The sequence below is a fragment of the Boleophthalmus pectinirostris genome, unplaced genomic scaffold (genome assembly GCF_026225935.1).
Source record: "Boleophthalmus pectinirostris isolate CB_2022bp ecotype Guang Dong unplaced genomic scaffold, ASM2622593v1 HiC_scaffold_22, whole genome shotgun sequence".
Lineage (NCBI taxonomy): Eukaryota > Metazoa > Chordata > Actinopteri > Gobiiformes > Gobiidae > Boleophthalmus > Boleophthalmus pectinirostris.
In genome coordinates this window covers 7905906-7923013 of record NW_026571190.1, presented here as the reverse complement: position 1 = coordinate 7923013, position 17108 = coordinate 7905906, and the positions used below count along the sequence as shown (strand labels likewise).

Below are 17108 nucleotides of genomic sequence, written 5' to 3'. Positions count from 1 at the left end.
ATAGGATCCATCCTATTTTTTGACGCTCTACACGAGCGTAGGCGCGTATCTCCGTCAAAATCCACAGAGAGCATGTATCTATTGTTGTATTTGTGCATTTACCATCAGCACATTGTGCTCCCTGGGCAGTTGTGTATCATGTGAAAGAGCCCAGATCCACACAGACTGTTAATTAGAGCTTTGAAATTTACTTTCGAAATCCTTGCGTTTGCCGTGGTCAGCCTGTACAGAAGGTAAATACAAGCAGCTAAACGCGCCCAGTCAAGTTTGATTGACTTTCCCATTGAGAGACACAAGAGCCCGTACGTTCCGCTAAAGCTGCCGGTGGAGTCGCCTTCGCGTTGACACGCGGCTGTGGTTTCGCGAGGTGAAGTGCGAGCAGATCGTCACTCGTCAAATTCCGACGTTTAACTAAACCCCAACAGTGACGTACGTCGTTCATCACACATAATTTGAACAAATTCACGTTCAAGTTCTTGATTTACAAAAGTGTTGCGTTCAGTTCAAAGTTCACTGAAAAATGAACGTGTTCAATGAACGCGCTCTTTTGAACTCGTTCATGCACAACACTGCCCACATGTCACTCATTTTTCCATTACTTTATAAACGATTTATTTACACTTTCTACCAGCTGTTACCTTATGTTTTTTTTTTTTCGATTTAAGGTCATTAAATGTGATAAACTTTTAATTTAATCACCAATAGATTTCATTTCTGGTTTGAAATGAAATAGCTTTGTGCTCTCTGCTCTAGTCTGCTTGCATAGGTTAAATAGCAGTTTAAAATGTGTCACAAACAAACAAACAAAACAAAAACACATATCACCAGCAGCATAGACCTACATATACAAGGGTGCAAATAGGATATGCATATTAGATGTAGTTTGTCCGTGAATGAGTTGCCGTACTTCCTGTTTCTGGTTTAGATGAGGCACAAATCTGTAATCCTACATTACGTCAAATTTAGTCTTGTGAGCTTAAAGTCATGTTAGAATGTTATTTCCTCAACAAAAACAGACCTGGAGTTGTGTTTTGTTTCATTTGTACCTTCTCTTCATTGTCCTGCAGCACCACACAGCAGCCTCCAGGGGGCGCACGGTGAACACAACATTAAAGACACCTCATTTACACCAACTCCGTCGCACATCCGGTTCGAAACCTGCACTGTCGGGCAAGTTACTTCAAAACTGTAATGTGTTATTTATGACTTATTACTGTGATTTTAAAGTAATCTGTTACATTACAATATTACTATATTTAAAATATAAGACATTACACAAATATTGCAGCATTTTAAGTTACTATCATCAAAATGACTGTGCAAAGATGCCGAACTTTTGAGCCGTATATGGACTAAACCAGGACTGAACCAGGACTAGACCAGGACTAGACCAGGACTAGACCAGGACTAGACCAGGACTAGACAGGACTGAACCAGGATTGAACCAGGATTAAACCAGGCATGAACCAGGACTAAACCAGAGCTAAACCAGAGCACAGGACTGAACCAGGACTGAACCAGGACTAAACCAGGACTAAACCAGGACTGAACCAGGACTAGACCAGAACTAGACCAGGACTAAACCAGGCATGAACCAGGACTGAACCAAGACTAAACCAGGACTAAACCAGGACTGAACCAGGACTAGACCAGAACTAGACCAGGACTAAACCAGGCATGAACCAGGACTGAACCAAGACTAAACCAGGACTAAACCAGGACTGAACCAGGACTAAACCAGGACTAAACCAGAGCTAAACCAGCGCATAGGATTAAACCAGGACTGAACCAGGACTAAATCAGGCATGAACCAGGACTGAACCAGGACTGAACCAGGACTAAACCAGGACTAAACCAAGACTAAACCAGAGCTAAACCAGCGCATAGGATTAAACCAGGACTAGACCAGGACTAGACCAGGATTAGACCAGGACTGAACCAGGACTAAACCAGGACTAAACCAGGCATGAACCAGGACTAAACCAGGACTAAACCAGGACTAAACCAGGACTGAACCAGAGCTAAACCAGAGCTAAACCAGCGCACAGAACTAAACCAGGACTGAACCAGGATTAGACCAGGACTAGACCAGGACTGAACCAGGACTAACCCAGAGCTCAACCAGAGCACAGGACTAAACCAGGATTAAACCAGGACTGAACCAGGACTAAACTAATCTTGGACTAGAACTTGGAATCTAGGACCGCCCCTGAGAGAACCCTGAGCCCGTGGAGCAGAGTGTCTGCAAAGCGTGATCGGGCAGCGGCTGCTCTTCGCCCCGTGGAGCATGGAGTTCTGCACTGGTCCTTTCACCCGTAGCCACCCGATGGTCTATGCAGGTGCACCTCCGGGCCTGTCCTGACTTTCGTAACCATAAATATGGCGTTTCACTGCTGCTGATATCGTGGTGATTTTAGCTGTGATTTTAGCAACAAAAACCCACCACTTCAATCCAGGTTAAAACACAGTGACGCTCGTTACTGACATTTGTACCAAGTAAAATATTACCATTTTTTCTGTGTAATGCCACATTACTGCATCACAGCAAAAAGCAATGCATTACAGTAATTTGTTACTTTTATGACACGTTACTTCCAACACTGGGAACCTGTGCGTCTCCCGTAACAATTAGAATGGGTTCTTATAAAATGAGATTTTGTCCGATTTCATTGGGACTTTACAGTATCAAGACGGAAAGTAAAGTTACAAGTTCAAAGTTTTACGTAAAAAGATTAGAAGAAGTCTAACCTTCTACTGAGGTTCTTTCGACAACAAAGTCTGATCGTTTATTTTAGTATCTATCAAACTGATTTAATAACAATCATACTTTTTTTCCCACAACAATAATGTCAACAACTGTGGCCAAGTGGAGGTTAAAATACCATAAAAATGTGGAACAATGCCACCTAGACTTGGAACTGTTTTAAAGTTTTAAAAGTTGTAAAACAAGGTGAGCAGTGTAAACAGCAAAGTACAAAAGCTGAATACTTCAAAAGAGTCATTTATTACAAAAGTCAAAATATGAAAATAAAACCAATTGGATCCAGTGATAACTTAGACTTTGACAAACTTTACTGATTATTGAAGGGAAATAATTTGGACATTGTAACTCACTCATCACAATAAAATATTATAACAAAGAAAAAAATATATATAAATGGTACCGTATTTTCCGCAGTATATGGCACCCTTAAAAGCCTTTAATTTAATCAAAAAATAACTGCCTTATAATCCAGAGCGCCTTATATATGAATTTATTGGGGCGTCTTAGTACGACTTTAGTAAACTACAAAGCCACACCACTTGCAGCGTTACGGCTCCCGTAGTCAGGAGCATCATGGAGAAATACATACTGTGATTCCTTTTAATATCAAAATGCACCTGTCAAGAGACACATTTACAACACCCACTTTAAACTCAAGGCTGTTATAAAGTGAAAGTGTGAGCTGTGTGGGAGCAGTGGATGAGAGAAGGAGAACAACATTCACCAAGACAGGGAGACAGCACCGAGCAACTTGCGCCACGATCTGCCAATGGATCGTGGACGCCTGGACTAAGGATCAGTATCAACTGTAGTTTGAGCTTTCACCAAGACCAGAATCATCACTGAACTGCCAGGGAAAAGTAACCACACTGACTCGGATAATGACGAGAGGGATGTGGTCGTGCTGGATGCCGTAATCACCCAACTGTTTGAACAATTATGAGTTATTGTGAATACACTAACAATTTAGCCTCTCAGACAGTATTTTTGTTTTTTTATGTGGTAAAATTGAACAAAGTTGAGAGTTATTGTGAACGTGCTCAATAAAGTTTAACTGACTAATCTACCTGTTGTATTTCGTTTAATGTGACTTATAGTCCGGTGCGGTTTATATTTGAAAAAAGTTTGAAAACAGACCATTCAATGACAGAGCGCTTTATAATCCAGAGCACCCTCTAGTGCAGAAAATACATACATTCTAAATAAGTAGCAAAAAAGATAGTAAGAGACAGGTGTCAAATAAAACGCTGAGGTATTTGTAGCAGTCCACTATTTCCACATAATGGCCCTGGATGGTTACAGGCTTCACTGGTGTTCTGAACTCAGTCACCAGTTCCTTGGTCTTAACAACGTTCAGGAGCAGATGGTTTGCCTGGGACCACTCCACAAAGTTTGCAGTCAGTGTCCTGTACTCCAGCTCCTGTCCATCTCTGATACATCCAACCACTGCAGAGTCACCAAAGAACTTCTGCAGGCACCCGTAGCTGTACTGGAAAGGACTCGTAAACCTCAGGAGTTCCTGTACCCAGCAGCCACTCTCAGGCACTCAGGGCGTGAATGAATGAATGAATTAAATAACATATTAAAAAAGTCCATTCAAACTGGAGGGGGGTTCTGGGGGTAAAATACAAAATGTGTGAGTCTGTTCTGTAAAATCAAGGGTGGCAGGGGCCATAACCCATGCTGTTATAATAAGGTGTTTGTGTGGCTGGGCAAGTTATCCTAGAACTAAAATGATACTGTGATCAGCACAGATCTGGTTGGTGTGTTTCCTCCTCGCTCTGGCCCTCACCTGCATCTCCGTTTCCTCTTCGTTCTGGTCCTCGCCTGTGTCACAGTTTCCTCCTCGCTCTGGTCCTCGCCTGTGTCACAGTTTCCTCCTCAATCTGGTCCTCACTCTTGTCCTTGCCTGCGTCTCCGTTTCCTCCTCGCTCTGGTCCTCACTCTGGTCCTTGCTTGTCTCCGTTTCCTCCTCGCTCTGGTTCTCACCTGCATCTGTTTCCTCTTCGCTCTGGTCCTTGCCTCCGTCTCCGTTACCTTCTCGCTCTGGTCCTCAGTCTGGTCCTTGCTTGTCTCCGTTTCCTCCTCGCTCCGGTCCTCGCCTGCGTCTCCGTTTGCTCCTCGCTCTGGTCCTTGTTTGCGTCTCCATTTCCTCCTCGCTCTGGTTCACGCTCGTCACCGTTTCCTCCTCGCTCTGTCACTGGTGGACGCAGAAGTCCAAAGTCGTCTGACCGCTTTTTCGAACACCTAACCCAATAGAAAGGTTTTCAGTGGTCACATGACAATAAGGATTGGCTCATCTCCTCTGTGGGAGGGAAACGCTCAGTCCATATTTCCCTGTGCACAGATGGACTGGAGTGTGCTAGATCACAATTTATATGGAAGAGTCTTGACCAGGGGTGGGCAATTATTTTTCCATGGGGCCACATGAGAAATAGAAAGTATTGCGGGGGGCCAGGCCAAAATGCTTAACTCAGTTATGCATATTAATAGTACACATGTCTTGATTTACATACCGTGTCATTTTGTACGTGAATTAAAAAAAAAAAAAAAACCACCTCTAAAATAAAAACAATGCAGCTTTAGTCCATGAATAAAATAGTTTAAACGGGCCGGTCAGAGTCAACCGAAGAGCCTTATGTGGTTGGAGAACAGTACAATGCCCAGGTCTGGTCTTGTCAAAGAAATCAAAGGGTCGTGTGCAATAATGGCATTTAATAAGAAATACATAAAATCCAGTACAATGGTATGAATCGATAAAAAGTAGTTGTGCATAAAAGTGAAGATATATGTTTGCAACTGATTAATATTTGTGATTGAAATTAAATGTATTGTATCTCCTTACACAAACTTAACGCTTGTGAGCTTTAAGTCATGTTAAAGTGTTGTTACTTCATCAAAAACAGACCTGGAGTTGTGTTTTGTTTCATTTACACATGTTTGAGTGTCCCTTTATTATTAGTCTATGTACATCTCCAAAGCTCAAAATGCTGTTCCACCTCGTGATGTCATATAGTAGTAAATTTTAAGTTAACAGCTCCTTGTACCTTTTGTTCAGCAAAGATTGGTTTCTAGTGAAGGTGTGTAGAGTTTAAAAATACAATGGGGCACTTCCTAAATTACCACATGACATCGCAAGGTGGAACAGTGTTTTGAGTTTAAGAGAAAAACTCAGCCTAAATATGCAGGTTTGTGTGTGAATGAAACAAAACAACTCCAGGTCTGTTTGCAATTAGGAAACAATTTTATTACATATTGCGTAATATGGGCCCTTTAAAGTAACTATCAGTGTTTTAAGACATCTTCAGACCTGTCCAGTGCTTGCAGCTTGCAGCCAAAACATCTCAAGAAGGTCAACACACTTATGTATTATACTGTTGTACTGTATTATATGAACACCTTTACTTATTTAAAACAACAACAGCACACAGAAAACATTAATATCAAAGAGAAAAGATGTTCTGCACCAGATTTAGCTACAAGCTACTTTTCATCTGCAGTCCCTGTGCAGATACAGAGTACAGTTTAGTTTTTTTGTTTTTGTTTTGACTTTATCAATGAAATGACGAAGCCCCCAGCCTATTTCAGAACAGTTGGGCCAGGAGTTTGGTGATGAGGGAGATCTCATGAGCCACACACACAAAGATGAAGCTACTGACCAGGATGTTGAGGGACGGGTTTCTCGGGATGAGCACTAAGATGCCCTTGGTGTCTGCTGCCAGAAAGATGTGGTACTGACAGATGAACAGCTGGGCACACAGCACACTTTGGGGTTAGTTTTATTCTTCTAGGAACAGATTTGACACCCTGGATCTTACCTCCAAAGAGATTTTCCCAAACCAGGCAAAAAAGGAGCTGTAGACAGAGCGAGCAAAGCCAGGAATGTTCCTGATGAGAATGAAGGCCAGAATCTGAGAAGGCACAGGAGCATCACAGAGAGGTTAGTACTAACTTTACCCTATTGACTTTATTCAAATGAATGTGTGCAATATGACAACTACAGTGACCTCAGAGGACAAATAAAGATGAAATCAGTAATATCATCTCTACTCTGTTTGGAGGCTAACATCACCTACCGGGAGCACAGAGATGTAGGGGTGAATCTCGTTGCACTGCTCTTTGGTTTGGCAGTTGCTGGCCCAGACTGAGTATGTCTAAATTAAAGAGGATACCACAGGTTAGGAAGCCTTCACTTTGCTCTGAGAAGCACTAGTGTGTCAGGTCTTCATCCAGCATGAACTACAGCAAGAGTCCAACACTTACAATGAAACAGAGTCCAGACAGGAGCAGCAGGGGCAGGGAGACTTTGGCTGAGAACAGAGCTTCTCCTCTGGTCTCCGACAGCACCTGTTTCTTCTGAAGGAGCAGATAGAGGAAAGCAAACACCATCCCATGTACCACGGCCTGCAAACACATGGACATTCACATCCACATCCAGTGGAACAGAGCAGTTGTGGAGCTACAGCACCAATGCACTTACAAACCGATCCAGTCTCCAGCGGAACCACCACTCCTGGATGTTGCCATTGAGTTCAAACAACTTCGAAAGTGGCCACGATGTGAAAGTGATCTCAAACACGCCCTGCACATTTGAACAAACATGTGTCATTCAACAGCTTTCCAACAGTGTTGAGGACATGTGCCTCTGGAGGGACTGTGCTGTTACCTGTGAATAGGCAAAGAGGCAAATGAGCAGCACGAGGCCCACTAACTTGAGCAGGATTCCCAAGTACCACAGGGCACTGACTGTCAGAGAGAAGAACACATGTGAGGGAGCACCACGGGCATTTGCAACATTAAAGTTGTACCTACTGCTGACTTTCTTCTGCACAATCTGAGGCCACATGGCCAGAACAATGTAGATGATCATAAACCAGAACGTCACCAGAGGAACGAAGTAATAGAACTGGTATGGCCTGTCCATCACCGCACACAACACCAGCACCAGGAAGTTGAGGCGGAATAGCACCTGCAGCACAAGCACAGTCATGCTGGTGCTGTAGGAGCACAAAGCATGGAGGATGTAGAGCTGCACTCACCTGGCACACTCTGTACAGGCCAAAGTCCCCTTTGAGCCAGAAGAAGGAGAAGTGTCCATAACCTGTTTGGAAGAGATAGGCTGCCACCAGCACACGCACATGCATGTAGACTGGAATGAACTGAGACACACAAGAATCAGCTTCTGCTTTGAGACTGCACAGAGAATACAGAAGGAAACAGGACTTACAGCACTGGCTCCTGAAATATGATAGATGAGAATGACCAACTGCATCCAGCCCTTCCACTCATCTGTCTGCTCCCTGTTCAGCACACGGCTCTGGGACACAGCACACAGTGTCAAATTGTGTCAGAGGAACCAGGGTGGTGTGCACAAAGTTCAGAGAAAAGCAGCTCCATGTGTAGAAGGACACAGGCCTGTGCTCACCTCTTTGGTGCTCTCACTGCAGAACAATCCCAGCACAAAGACAATGATCAAAGGGACGAAGAAGGCAGAGTGACTGTAGGATTTCTGTTCCTTCATAAACACATCTGCTCTGTCACACAGGTAGAAGTAGACCATGATGAGTCCCATTCTGCACAGGGCCCCACACACTGCCTCGGCCCCTGGCTTCTTCTCCTCTAAACTCTCCAGGTCAGGGACCATGGGTCGCCGATGGGGCAATTTCCTCAGAAAGTTCAACAGCAAGAAAACTAGGGTCGCAACTACAAACACACACAGCAACATCTTCTGGAGAAAAGTGAGCGGGGGCGTGTTCTGGCAGCAGGAACCATCAATGGGCCGGATCACTTTATTACACAGACTGTTCATCCACACCATGGCCCCCTGTGAACACACATGCAGGTTAGAAACACTCTGAAGCTGCGTTCAGACATTTATTTCGTCCATACGCACATACACACACCCAGTTGGTTAGAATATGATTTGGGTAAAATGAATAGCTTACTTATTTTAAAATGTACATCAGTCACATTATTCTATTATGTTCAAATCGGGGTCAGGCTGTTTTTCCTCTCCACAGCAGCATTTTCTGATACATTTTAACATTAAGACTAACTCTGGTGTGTGAAATATCAACTGTCCCATCCAGCTTCCCATCTGTGTGTAATAAACTTCACTCTGGAACATGTTTACTTTGTGCATGCAAGTCATGTGGACAAAGGCACAGTAGCCTTCGCTTGCCTTATGTTTAGATCATGGCAAAAGCAGATAAACTGCTGCAGACACACAGACCACATGCTTAAAATGTGTACATAATAAGCATGTGGTCTTTGAAATAGCCCTGAGACAAAACAAGGGCCTATGAGGAGTAGTCAGTCAGTGGCTCTTAGTTTTCATACTCTAGCCTGTCTTAATTCTGTTCGCATAACACCTCGTTACAGATGCACATGGCTAATTTGCATATCAGTATATCTGTTACAGGCTAACATCCCTTCCTCCTTGAAAACAGCCGCCATTATTCCTATTCCCAAACAGCCAACCTCGACTGATCAACAACTACAGACCATTGGCATTTACGCCTGCAGTGTTGAAGTGCTTTGAAAAACTGGTTCTGCATCATGTTTGAGCCAACCTCCCACCCTCCGAATCCCGTCAGTTTGCATACAGAGCTAATCAGTTGACAGAGGATGCCATTGCCATAGCAATCCACACTCCACTCAGTCATCTAGATCAGCAGCAAAGCTGAGGATGCTCTTCATAGACTTTAGGGCAGGGGTGTCCAAACTTTTTGCAAAAAGGGCCAGATTAGGTGAGGTGAAGATGTGTGGGGGCCGATCATTCTGCTTGATCATTCTTTGAACCATATAATATTATATTACATGATATAATATTAAATGCAAATTAACTATTTAATTCACTTTTACTTTTTATTGCAAATGGCTTTCACCTTTCAGAAACAAAATGAATGATACACAGGTTATAAATATGAAAAAGTGAACATTTAAACTGTGGTTTTGATAATCATAATAAAATAAATTCACTGAGATTTTACAATTTATTCACCTCAGAAAGGCTAACAAATAACTTGCCTGCACTAATGTGAAGGGTGAAACTGAGATCTGGACTGTAGTAAATAGGCCAGATCTGGCTCAAAGACAGTGGTTTTGATGCGCAAAACGTCACGCAGGTGAGAGTCATTAAGTCTTGTCCTCGTACGGTTCTTGTTAAAGTTCATAACCGAGAATGTCTTCTCACATAAATATGTCGAACCAAACAAACTCAGCATTTTCTTAGCAAATGTTCGAATTTCTTTAAATCTGTCTTTATCCAGTTGGCGATAAAAGTCAGCGAGAGGGAGCTGCTGGTGCCGACTGCGACACTCGTCATCACACTGCAGCTCAATAAGCGCAGGTGTTCTGTAGCGTTATCGGGTTCCACGGAGAAGGGAAAGGAAAAAAGCGTGATTTCCTTTTCAATTGCCGCAAAATCCCGAAAGCGCTCTCTGAATTCCTCAGCCAGAGATGAGATGTCTGCTGCATACCTCCTCATTTGCGCACTGATGTTGTTACGTGGAATATTGGTCAATATTTCCTGCAGCGCTGGGAAATGTGTGGTATTGGGTGGGGTTTGTAACAGGTGCCTTTCGAAAAGTTGCAGTTTGGTCCCAAAGGCATGTGCGAATAGAGTTGGCTTACCATTGCATTTTGCCCTTGAAGATTTGTGTTAAGCGTGTTCAAGTGTCGTATTATATCAACTAAAAATCCAAAATCAGCCTGCAAAACGGGATCGGATAATTCTGCCATTGGTTGTCCCTTTTCTGTCAAGAATTGTCCGATTTCCTCCTTAAGAGAGTAGAAGCGCTGCAGCGCAGACCCCCGACTGAGCCATCTTACGTCGCTGTGATACAAAACATCTCCGTATTCGGCCTGGATGTCAATCATAAACTGCTGAAACTGGCGGTGGCACAGGGCTTTGGAGCGAATGTAATTAATAGTTTTTACCACTGGTTTCATAACGTGATCATATTTGAGATGTTTGGCACAGAGAACCTGTTGGTGAATAATGCAGTGGAGTTTTATAGCTTTTCCTCCTTCTTCGCTGACTTTGTTACAGACGAGGGTTGCTAATCCACTTCGCTCGCCAGCCATGGCAGGTGCACCGTCCGTAATAATCCCAGTTACTTTATTCCACGATAGTTTCATGTCATCTACGGCAGAACAAAGTGAAACAAATAAATCTGTTCCCCTTGTTTGGCTCTTTAGGCTGCAAAGATCAGGTAGCTCTTCCCTCACATTCATTTCACTGTCCACTCCTCTCAAAAAAATCAGTAACTGGGCAGTATCAGATGCGTCCGTGCTTTCGTCGCAGGCTAGCGAAAAAAAGTCAAACTCCACTACTTTTGCCTCAAATTGTCTCTTAATATCCGATGAAATGTCTTCAATTCGCCGTACCACAGTGCTACGAGCCAGGCAAACATTGGTAAACTCTTGCTTCTTTTCAGGACAAATGTTCTGCACGATTTTCATCATGCAGTCTTTCACAAATTCACCCTCAGTAAAAGGTTTGCAGTGCTTCGCGATCAGCGTTGCCACCTCATAGCTCGTCTTTGTCGCGTTTTCATTCGACTCATGGGCTCTTGTAAAGAAACGCTGTTGTGCTGCTAACACAGCCTCAAGTTGCTTTAATTTTTCACGGCGTTCGCACCCAGTTAGCTTGTCGTAGTTAGCATGTTTCGTCTGGTAGTGCCGCTTGATATTGAATTCTTTAAAAAGCGACAGTCTCCTGACAAATTAGGCAGACACAGTTGTTTCGGATTTCTGTGAAAAAATATGCCAAATTCCACTTTTCCTGGAAGCGACGGCCCTCATTGTCGACTTTCCTTTTTTTCATGTGAGTGTCCATTTTGGAAGTGGTCAGGAAAGGGTGGGGCAAGGCCAAAGGTATAGCGAGAGCGCGGTCTCAGAGCACAGCTCGAATCTACTGCCATCTGCTGGTGAAATATAATATTGCATATATATGTGTATTTTACACTGGTGTTTAGCGCTGACGGGCCACACATAATTATTTTTATTCCAGAGGCTGCGTGCCAGTGGAAATTTGTACACGGGCCGCAACTGGCCCCCGGGCCGGACTTTGGGTATGCCTGCTTTAGGGCTTTCTCCCTCCATCTCTAACTGGATTGAGAATTTTCTTTCAAACAGGTCCCAGTTCAGCAAGCTTGGCCCCCACACTTCCAACATCATCATGCTGCACACTGGGGCACCTCAGGGGTGTGTGTTGAGTCCAGTCCTTTACACACTGTATACACACAACTGTACCTCCACCCATCCCACCACAACCATATCTTTAAGGGGTACACAGTAGGGTTGTCCCATTCTGATCACGTGATCAGAAATTGGTGCTGATCACGTGACTGCGGACTATCTGGACTTGGACATTATGTGCCGATTAGGTATCGGATAAATAATATATATATAAAACACACACAAGATGCAACAGTTTTTCTGAGGCGTGGGATTTGCTCAGGGAGAGGCGCACTTACGCTGGGACTTTTGGGCCATGTCGTGCTCAGGCACTGTTTAGGGTGACCATTTGTCCGGATTTCGGCCGGACAGTCCAGTTTTACAGCCTTCTTTCCAGACCTGTGTTATGCGTCCTTTGACATTTTGTCCTCATTTTGGATCCTCGGCTGCCACCGTTGCATTCATGACCACAAATCCCTGCATTCAACATACTATTTGGCAACAACATGAGCCAGAAGCCCTTGATAGTGTACGACAAGGCAGTTACGTCGCCCGATTGGCGTCACCGGGCCTCACCCTGGAGCCAGGCCTGGGGTGGGCTCGCCAGCGAGCGCCTGGTGGCCGAGCCTCCCCCACGGGGCTCGGCCGGGCTCAGCCCGAAGGAGCGACGTGGGGCCGTCCTCACGTGGGCCCACCACCCGCAGGAGGATCCATATGGGGCCGGTGCAGAGAGATCTGGGCAGCAGTCGACGGCGGGGGCCTCGGCGACCGGATCTCCGGACATGGAGACTAGCTCTGGGGACATGGAATGTCACCTCGCTGGGGGGGAAGGAGCCTGAGCTTGTGCGGGAGGTTGAGCGTTACCGACTAGATATAGTCGGCCTCACCTCCACGCACAGTTTGGGCTCTGGAACCCAACTCCTTGAGAGGGGCTGGACTCTCCATTTCTCTGGCGTTGGCCGCGGGGAGCGGCGGCGGGCTGGTGTGGGCCTGCTCATTGCCCCACAGCTCAGCCGCTGTGTGTTGGAGTTCACCCCGGTGAACGAGAGGTCGCGTCCCTGCGCCTTCGGGTCGGGGACAGGTCTTCACTGTGGTGTCGGCCTACGGGCCGAACAGCAGTGCTGAGTACCCGGCCTTCTTGGAGTCCTTGGGAGGGGTACTAGACAGTGCACCGACCAGGGACTCCGTTGTTCTCCTGGGGGACTTCAACGCTCACGTGGGCAACGACAGTGACACTTGGAGAGGGGTGATTGGGAGGAACGGCCTCCCGATCTGAACCCGAGTGGTGTTTTGTTATTGGACTTCTGTGCTAGTCACAGTTTGTCCATAAACAAACACCATGTTCGAGCACAAGGGTGTCCATAAGTGCACGTGGCACCAGGACACCCTAGGCCGGAGGTCGATGATCGACTTTGTCGTCGTGTCATCTGATCTCCGGCCGCGTGTCTTGGACACTCGGGTGAAGAGAGGGGCTGAGCTGTCAACTGATCACCACCTGGTCGTGAGTTGGGTTCGCTGGCGGAGGAGGAAGCCGGAAAGACCTGGCAGGCCCCAAGCGTGTAGTGAGGGTCGGTTGGGAACGTCTGGCGGAGCCCTCTGTCAGAGGGACCTTCAACTCGCACCTCCGGGAGGACTTCTCCCGGATTCCGGGGGAGGCTGGAGATATGGAGTCCGAGTGGGCTTCATTCTCGGCCTCTATTGTCAATGCAGCTGCTCGGAGCTGTGGGCGTAAGGTCTGTGGTGCCTGTCGCGGCGGCAACCCAGAACCCGGTGGTGGACACCGGAAGTAAGGGATGCTGTCAAGCTGAAGAAGGAGTCCTATCGGGCCTTGCTGGCTCGGGGGACTCCTGAGGCAGCTGACAGGTACGGCGGGCCAAGCGTGCTGCAGCCCGTGTGGTCGCGGAGGCAAAAACTCGGAGCTGGGAGGAGTTCGGGGAGGCCATGGAGAAGGACTATCGGACGGCCTCAAAGAGAATTCTGGCAAACCGTCCGGCGCCTCAGGAGGGGAAAGCAGTTCTTCACCAACACTGTTTACAGTGCGGGGGGAGAGCTGTTGACCTCGACTGGGGACGTTGTCCGGCGGTGGAAGGAATACTTTGAGGATCTCCTCAATCCCACCGTCACGTCCTCCGAGGAGGAGGCCGAGGCTGGGGACTCGGAGGCGGACTCATCCATCACCCTGGCCGAAGTCACTGAGGTGGTTGGCAAGCTCCTTGGTGGCAAGGCTCCGGGGTTGGATGAGATCCGTCCTGAGTACCTGAAGTCTCTGGATGTTGTGGGGCTGTCTTGGCTGACACGCCTCTTCAACATCGCGTGGCGGTCGGGGACAGTACCTCTGGACTGGCAAACCGGGGTGGTGGTCCCTCTGTATAAGAAGGGGGACCGGAGGGTGTGTTCCAACTATAGGGGGATCACACTTCTCAGCCTTCCCGGTAAGGTCTATGCCAGGGTACTGGAGAGGAGAATCCGGCCGATAGTCGAACCTCGGATTCAGGAGGAGCAGTGTGGTTTTTCGTCCTGGCCGTGGAACACTGGACCAGCTCTACACTCTCCATAGGGTGCTCGAGGGTTCATGGGAGTTTGCCCAACCAGTCCACATGTGTTTTGTGGATCTGGAGAAGGCATTCGACCGTGTCCCTCGTGGTGTCCTGTGGGGGGTGCTCTGGGAGTATGGGGTCCGGGGCCCTTTGCTAAGGGCTGTCCGGTCCCTGTATGACCGGAGCAGGAGCTGTGTTCGCATTGCCGGCAGTAAGTCAGACCTGTTCCCGGTGCATGTTGGACTCCGCCAGGGCTGCCCTTTGTCACCGGTTCTGTTCATTGTATTTATGGACAGAATTTCTAGGCGCAGTCAGGGGCCGGAGGGGGTCCGGTTTGGGGACCACAGGATTTCATCTCTGCTGTTTGCGGACGATGTTGTCCTGTTGGCTTCATCGAACCAGGACCTGCAATGTGCACTGGGGCGGTTTGCAGCCGAGTGTGAAGCGGCTGGGATGAAGATCAGCTCTTCAAGTCCGAGGCCATGGTTCTCGACCGGAAAAGGTGGCTTGCCCTCTCCGGGTGGGTGGGGAGTCTTTGCCTCAAGTGGAGGAGTTCAAGTATCTCGGGGTCTTGTTCACGAGTGAGGGAAGGACGGAACGTGAGATTGACAGGCGGATCGGTGCAGCTTCGGCAGTGATGCGGTCGCTGTATCGGACCGTTGTGGTGAAGAGGGAGCTGAGTCGAAAGGCGAAGCTCTCGATTTACCGGTCAGTCTTCGTTCCTACTCTCACCTATGGTCATGAGCTCTGGGTAGTGACCGAAAGGACGAGATCGCGGATACAAGCGCTCGAAATGAGTTTCCTCCGCAGGGTGGCTGGGCGCTCCCTTAGAGATAGGGTGAGGAGCTCAGTCACACGGGAGGAGCTCGGAGTAGAGCCGCTGCTCCTCCACGTCGAGAGGAGCCAGTTGAGGTGGCTCGGGCATCTGTTCCGGATGCCTCCTGGGCGCCTCCCTCGGGAGGTGTTCCGGGCATGTCCCGCCGGAGAGGAGGCCCCGGGGAAGACCCAGGACACGCTGGAGGGACTATGTCTCTCGGCTGGCCTGGGAACGCCTCGGGGTCCCCCCGGAGGAGCTGGAGGACGTGTCTGGGGTGAAGGAAGTCTGGGAGTCCCTGCTTAGGCTGCTCCCCCGCGACCCGGCCCCGGATAAGCGGACGAAAATGGATGGATGGATGATGAGCACCACAAAGCCACCAGCACACGCACCAGCATCGCATCGCCGCATGCGTCATCATAAAAAAGTTTTTAGCTTCGCCGTAGGGCAAAATATGCGTGCAGTGGAGCCAGGCCTCAAGGCGGCTCCACCGACAGCTGCAGCAGGACGTACATGCGCAGCACTGGCTCTGTGTTTTTCAATGTAAAGCCAATCAAACTTGACTGGGCACATTCAGCCACTTATATCAAGTCTACAGTGAAACTGCCAGCTGAGCAGACTTGTTTTACCTTCTGTACAGTCGGACCACGGCAAACGCAAGGATTTCAACAGTAAATTTTGAAGCACTTATTAACAGCCTTTCTGGACCTGGGCTCTTTCACACAACACAGACAAACCAAAGATTCATGCTCTGTGTATTTTGATGGGGAAAAAACAGCATAGATCTATTTTCTGAAATCTACGCGTGCAGGACGCGCTGCTCCATACGCGCATCTAGCGCATGCACTGGAGCTGCCCTCATTCACTTTCCATTCTAAAAGTTACGCGTCCAAAAATTGCAGTTTTTACACTCGCGTAGGGTGAAAAACACGTGCAGTGGAGCCAGACCCTTATGCACTTCAACGCTGACGTGCAGTGGAGCCAGGCCCACTGGATAGGCAGGTGTTGGGAAGATGAATGATGATAGTAATGATAATAGTGATAAGTGGTTGTATAGGGACATTTGATTTTTCACAGGTTCAGTCCCAAATACTACACACTGAAATCAATACAATCTGACCCATGCAAACGCACCTTTGCAAATATTCCTACCAGTATATTATCCACTGGACCACCGACTCACTGTATAAAATAGACTTATTATTTGTAAGACAGAAGATGCACGCAAACTGAGTAGTAAAACTATTATGAAACTCTTTTTGAAGGGGTTTGGGTGGGCCTGTGGTATTTGGGTGGGCCTAGGTCTGTGGGGGGGTGTTGCTAGCATGCATTTTTAGTCAGTTGAAATCATAGACAGTATAAAAGAAGTGGACTAAATGAGTGTGATGTCATGAGCATTAAGCACCGCTCAAATGAGACTCGCGATGCTCACGGTTAAAGGAGCGAATCTGGAGCCAGGCTCTGTTATGAATAGAGCGGGTCAATACAAACATTTTAAAAGACAAAATGACGAGGCTCACTGCAGCAGACAGAGAGACGGGCACAAGATCCTAATTTAAGTCAATTGGAGCCAGAGTCAGAAGGAGCCGGAAAGCCCCTGGAGAACTTCTTATTTGGCACACAGCAGTTAGCTAGAGCGTTACTATGTTCACTCATATATATGGTCTATGGTTAAAATGGAAGACCAGGGGGAGGGGCCTGCTGCACCGGCCAAATGTGGACTCACTGGGCCTTCCCAAGCATACAGACTGCCAGTCCGAGCCTGTCCGCACACCAGTGCAGGACAGGTAGGTTATCAAACTGAGCCTGG

The 17108-nt window shown here is 47.2% G+C and overlaps 1 protein-coding gene across 1 annotated transcript in view; it reads right to left on the bottom strand.

The window, feature by feature from the left end:
* Positions 1–4797: 4797 nt before the first annotated feature.
* The window catches only part of LOC129410307 (N-acetylneuraminate 9-O-acetyltransferase-like), a 19273-nt gene continuing 6962 nt past the window's right edge, over positions 4798–17108 (bottom strand). Inside the window, exons 9-20 of the mRNA XM_055158021.1 lie at positions 10400–11466; positions 8190–8588; positions 7992–8081; positions 7804–7923; positions 7577–7733; positions 7431–7510; positions 7245–7346; positions 7028–7168; positions 6841–6918; positions 6583–6675; positions 6356–6513; positions 4798–5011 (exon numbers count right to left, since the gene is read on the bottom strand). Of these exons, the coding sequence (XP_055013996.1) occupies positions 4798–5011; positions 6356–6513; positions 6583–6675; positions 6841–6918; positions 7028–7168; positions 7245–7346; positions 7431–7510; positions 7577–7733; positions 7804–7923; positions 7992–8081; positions 8190–8588; positions 10400–11466 (2699 nt within the window). The remainder of the gene's footprint in view (positions 5012–6355; positions 6514–6582; positions 6676–6840; positions 6919–7027; positions 7169–7244; positions 7347–7430; positions 7511–7576; positions 7734–7803; positions 7924–7991; positions 8082–8189; positions 8589–10399; positions 11467–17108) is intronic.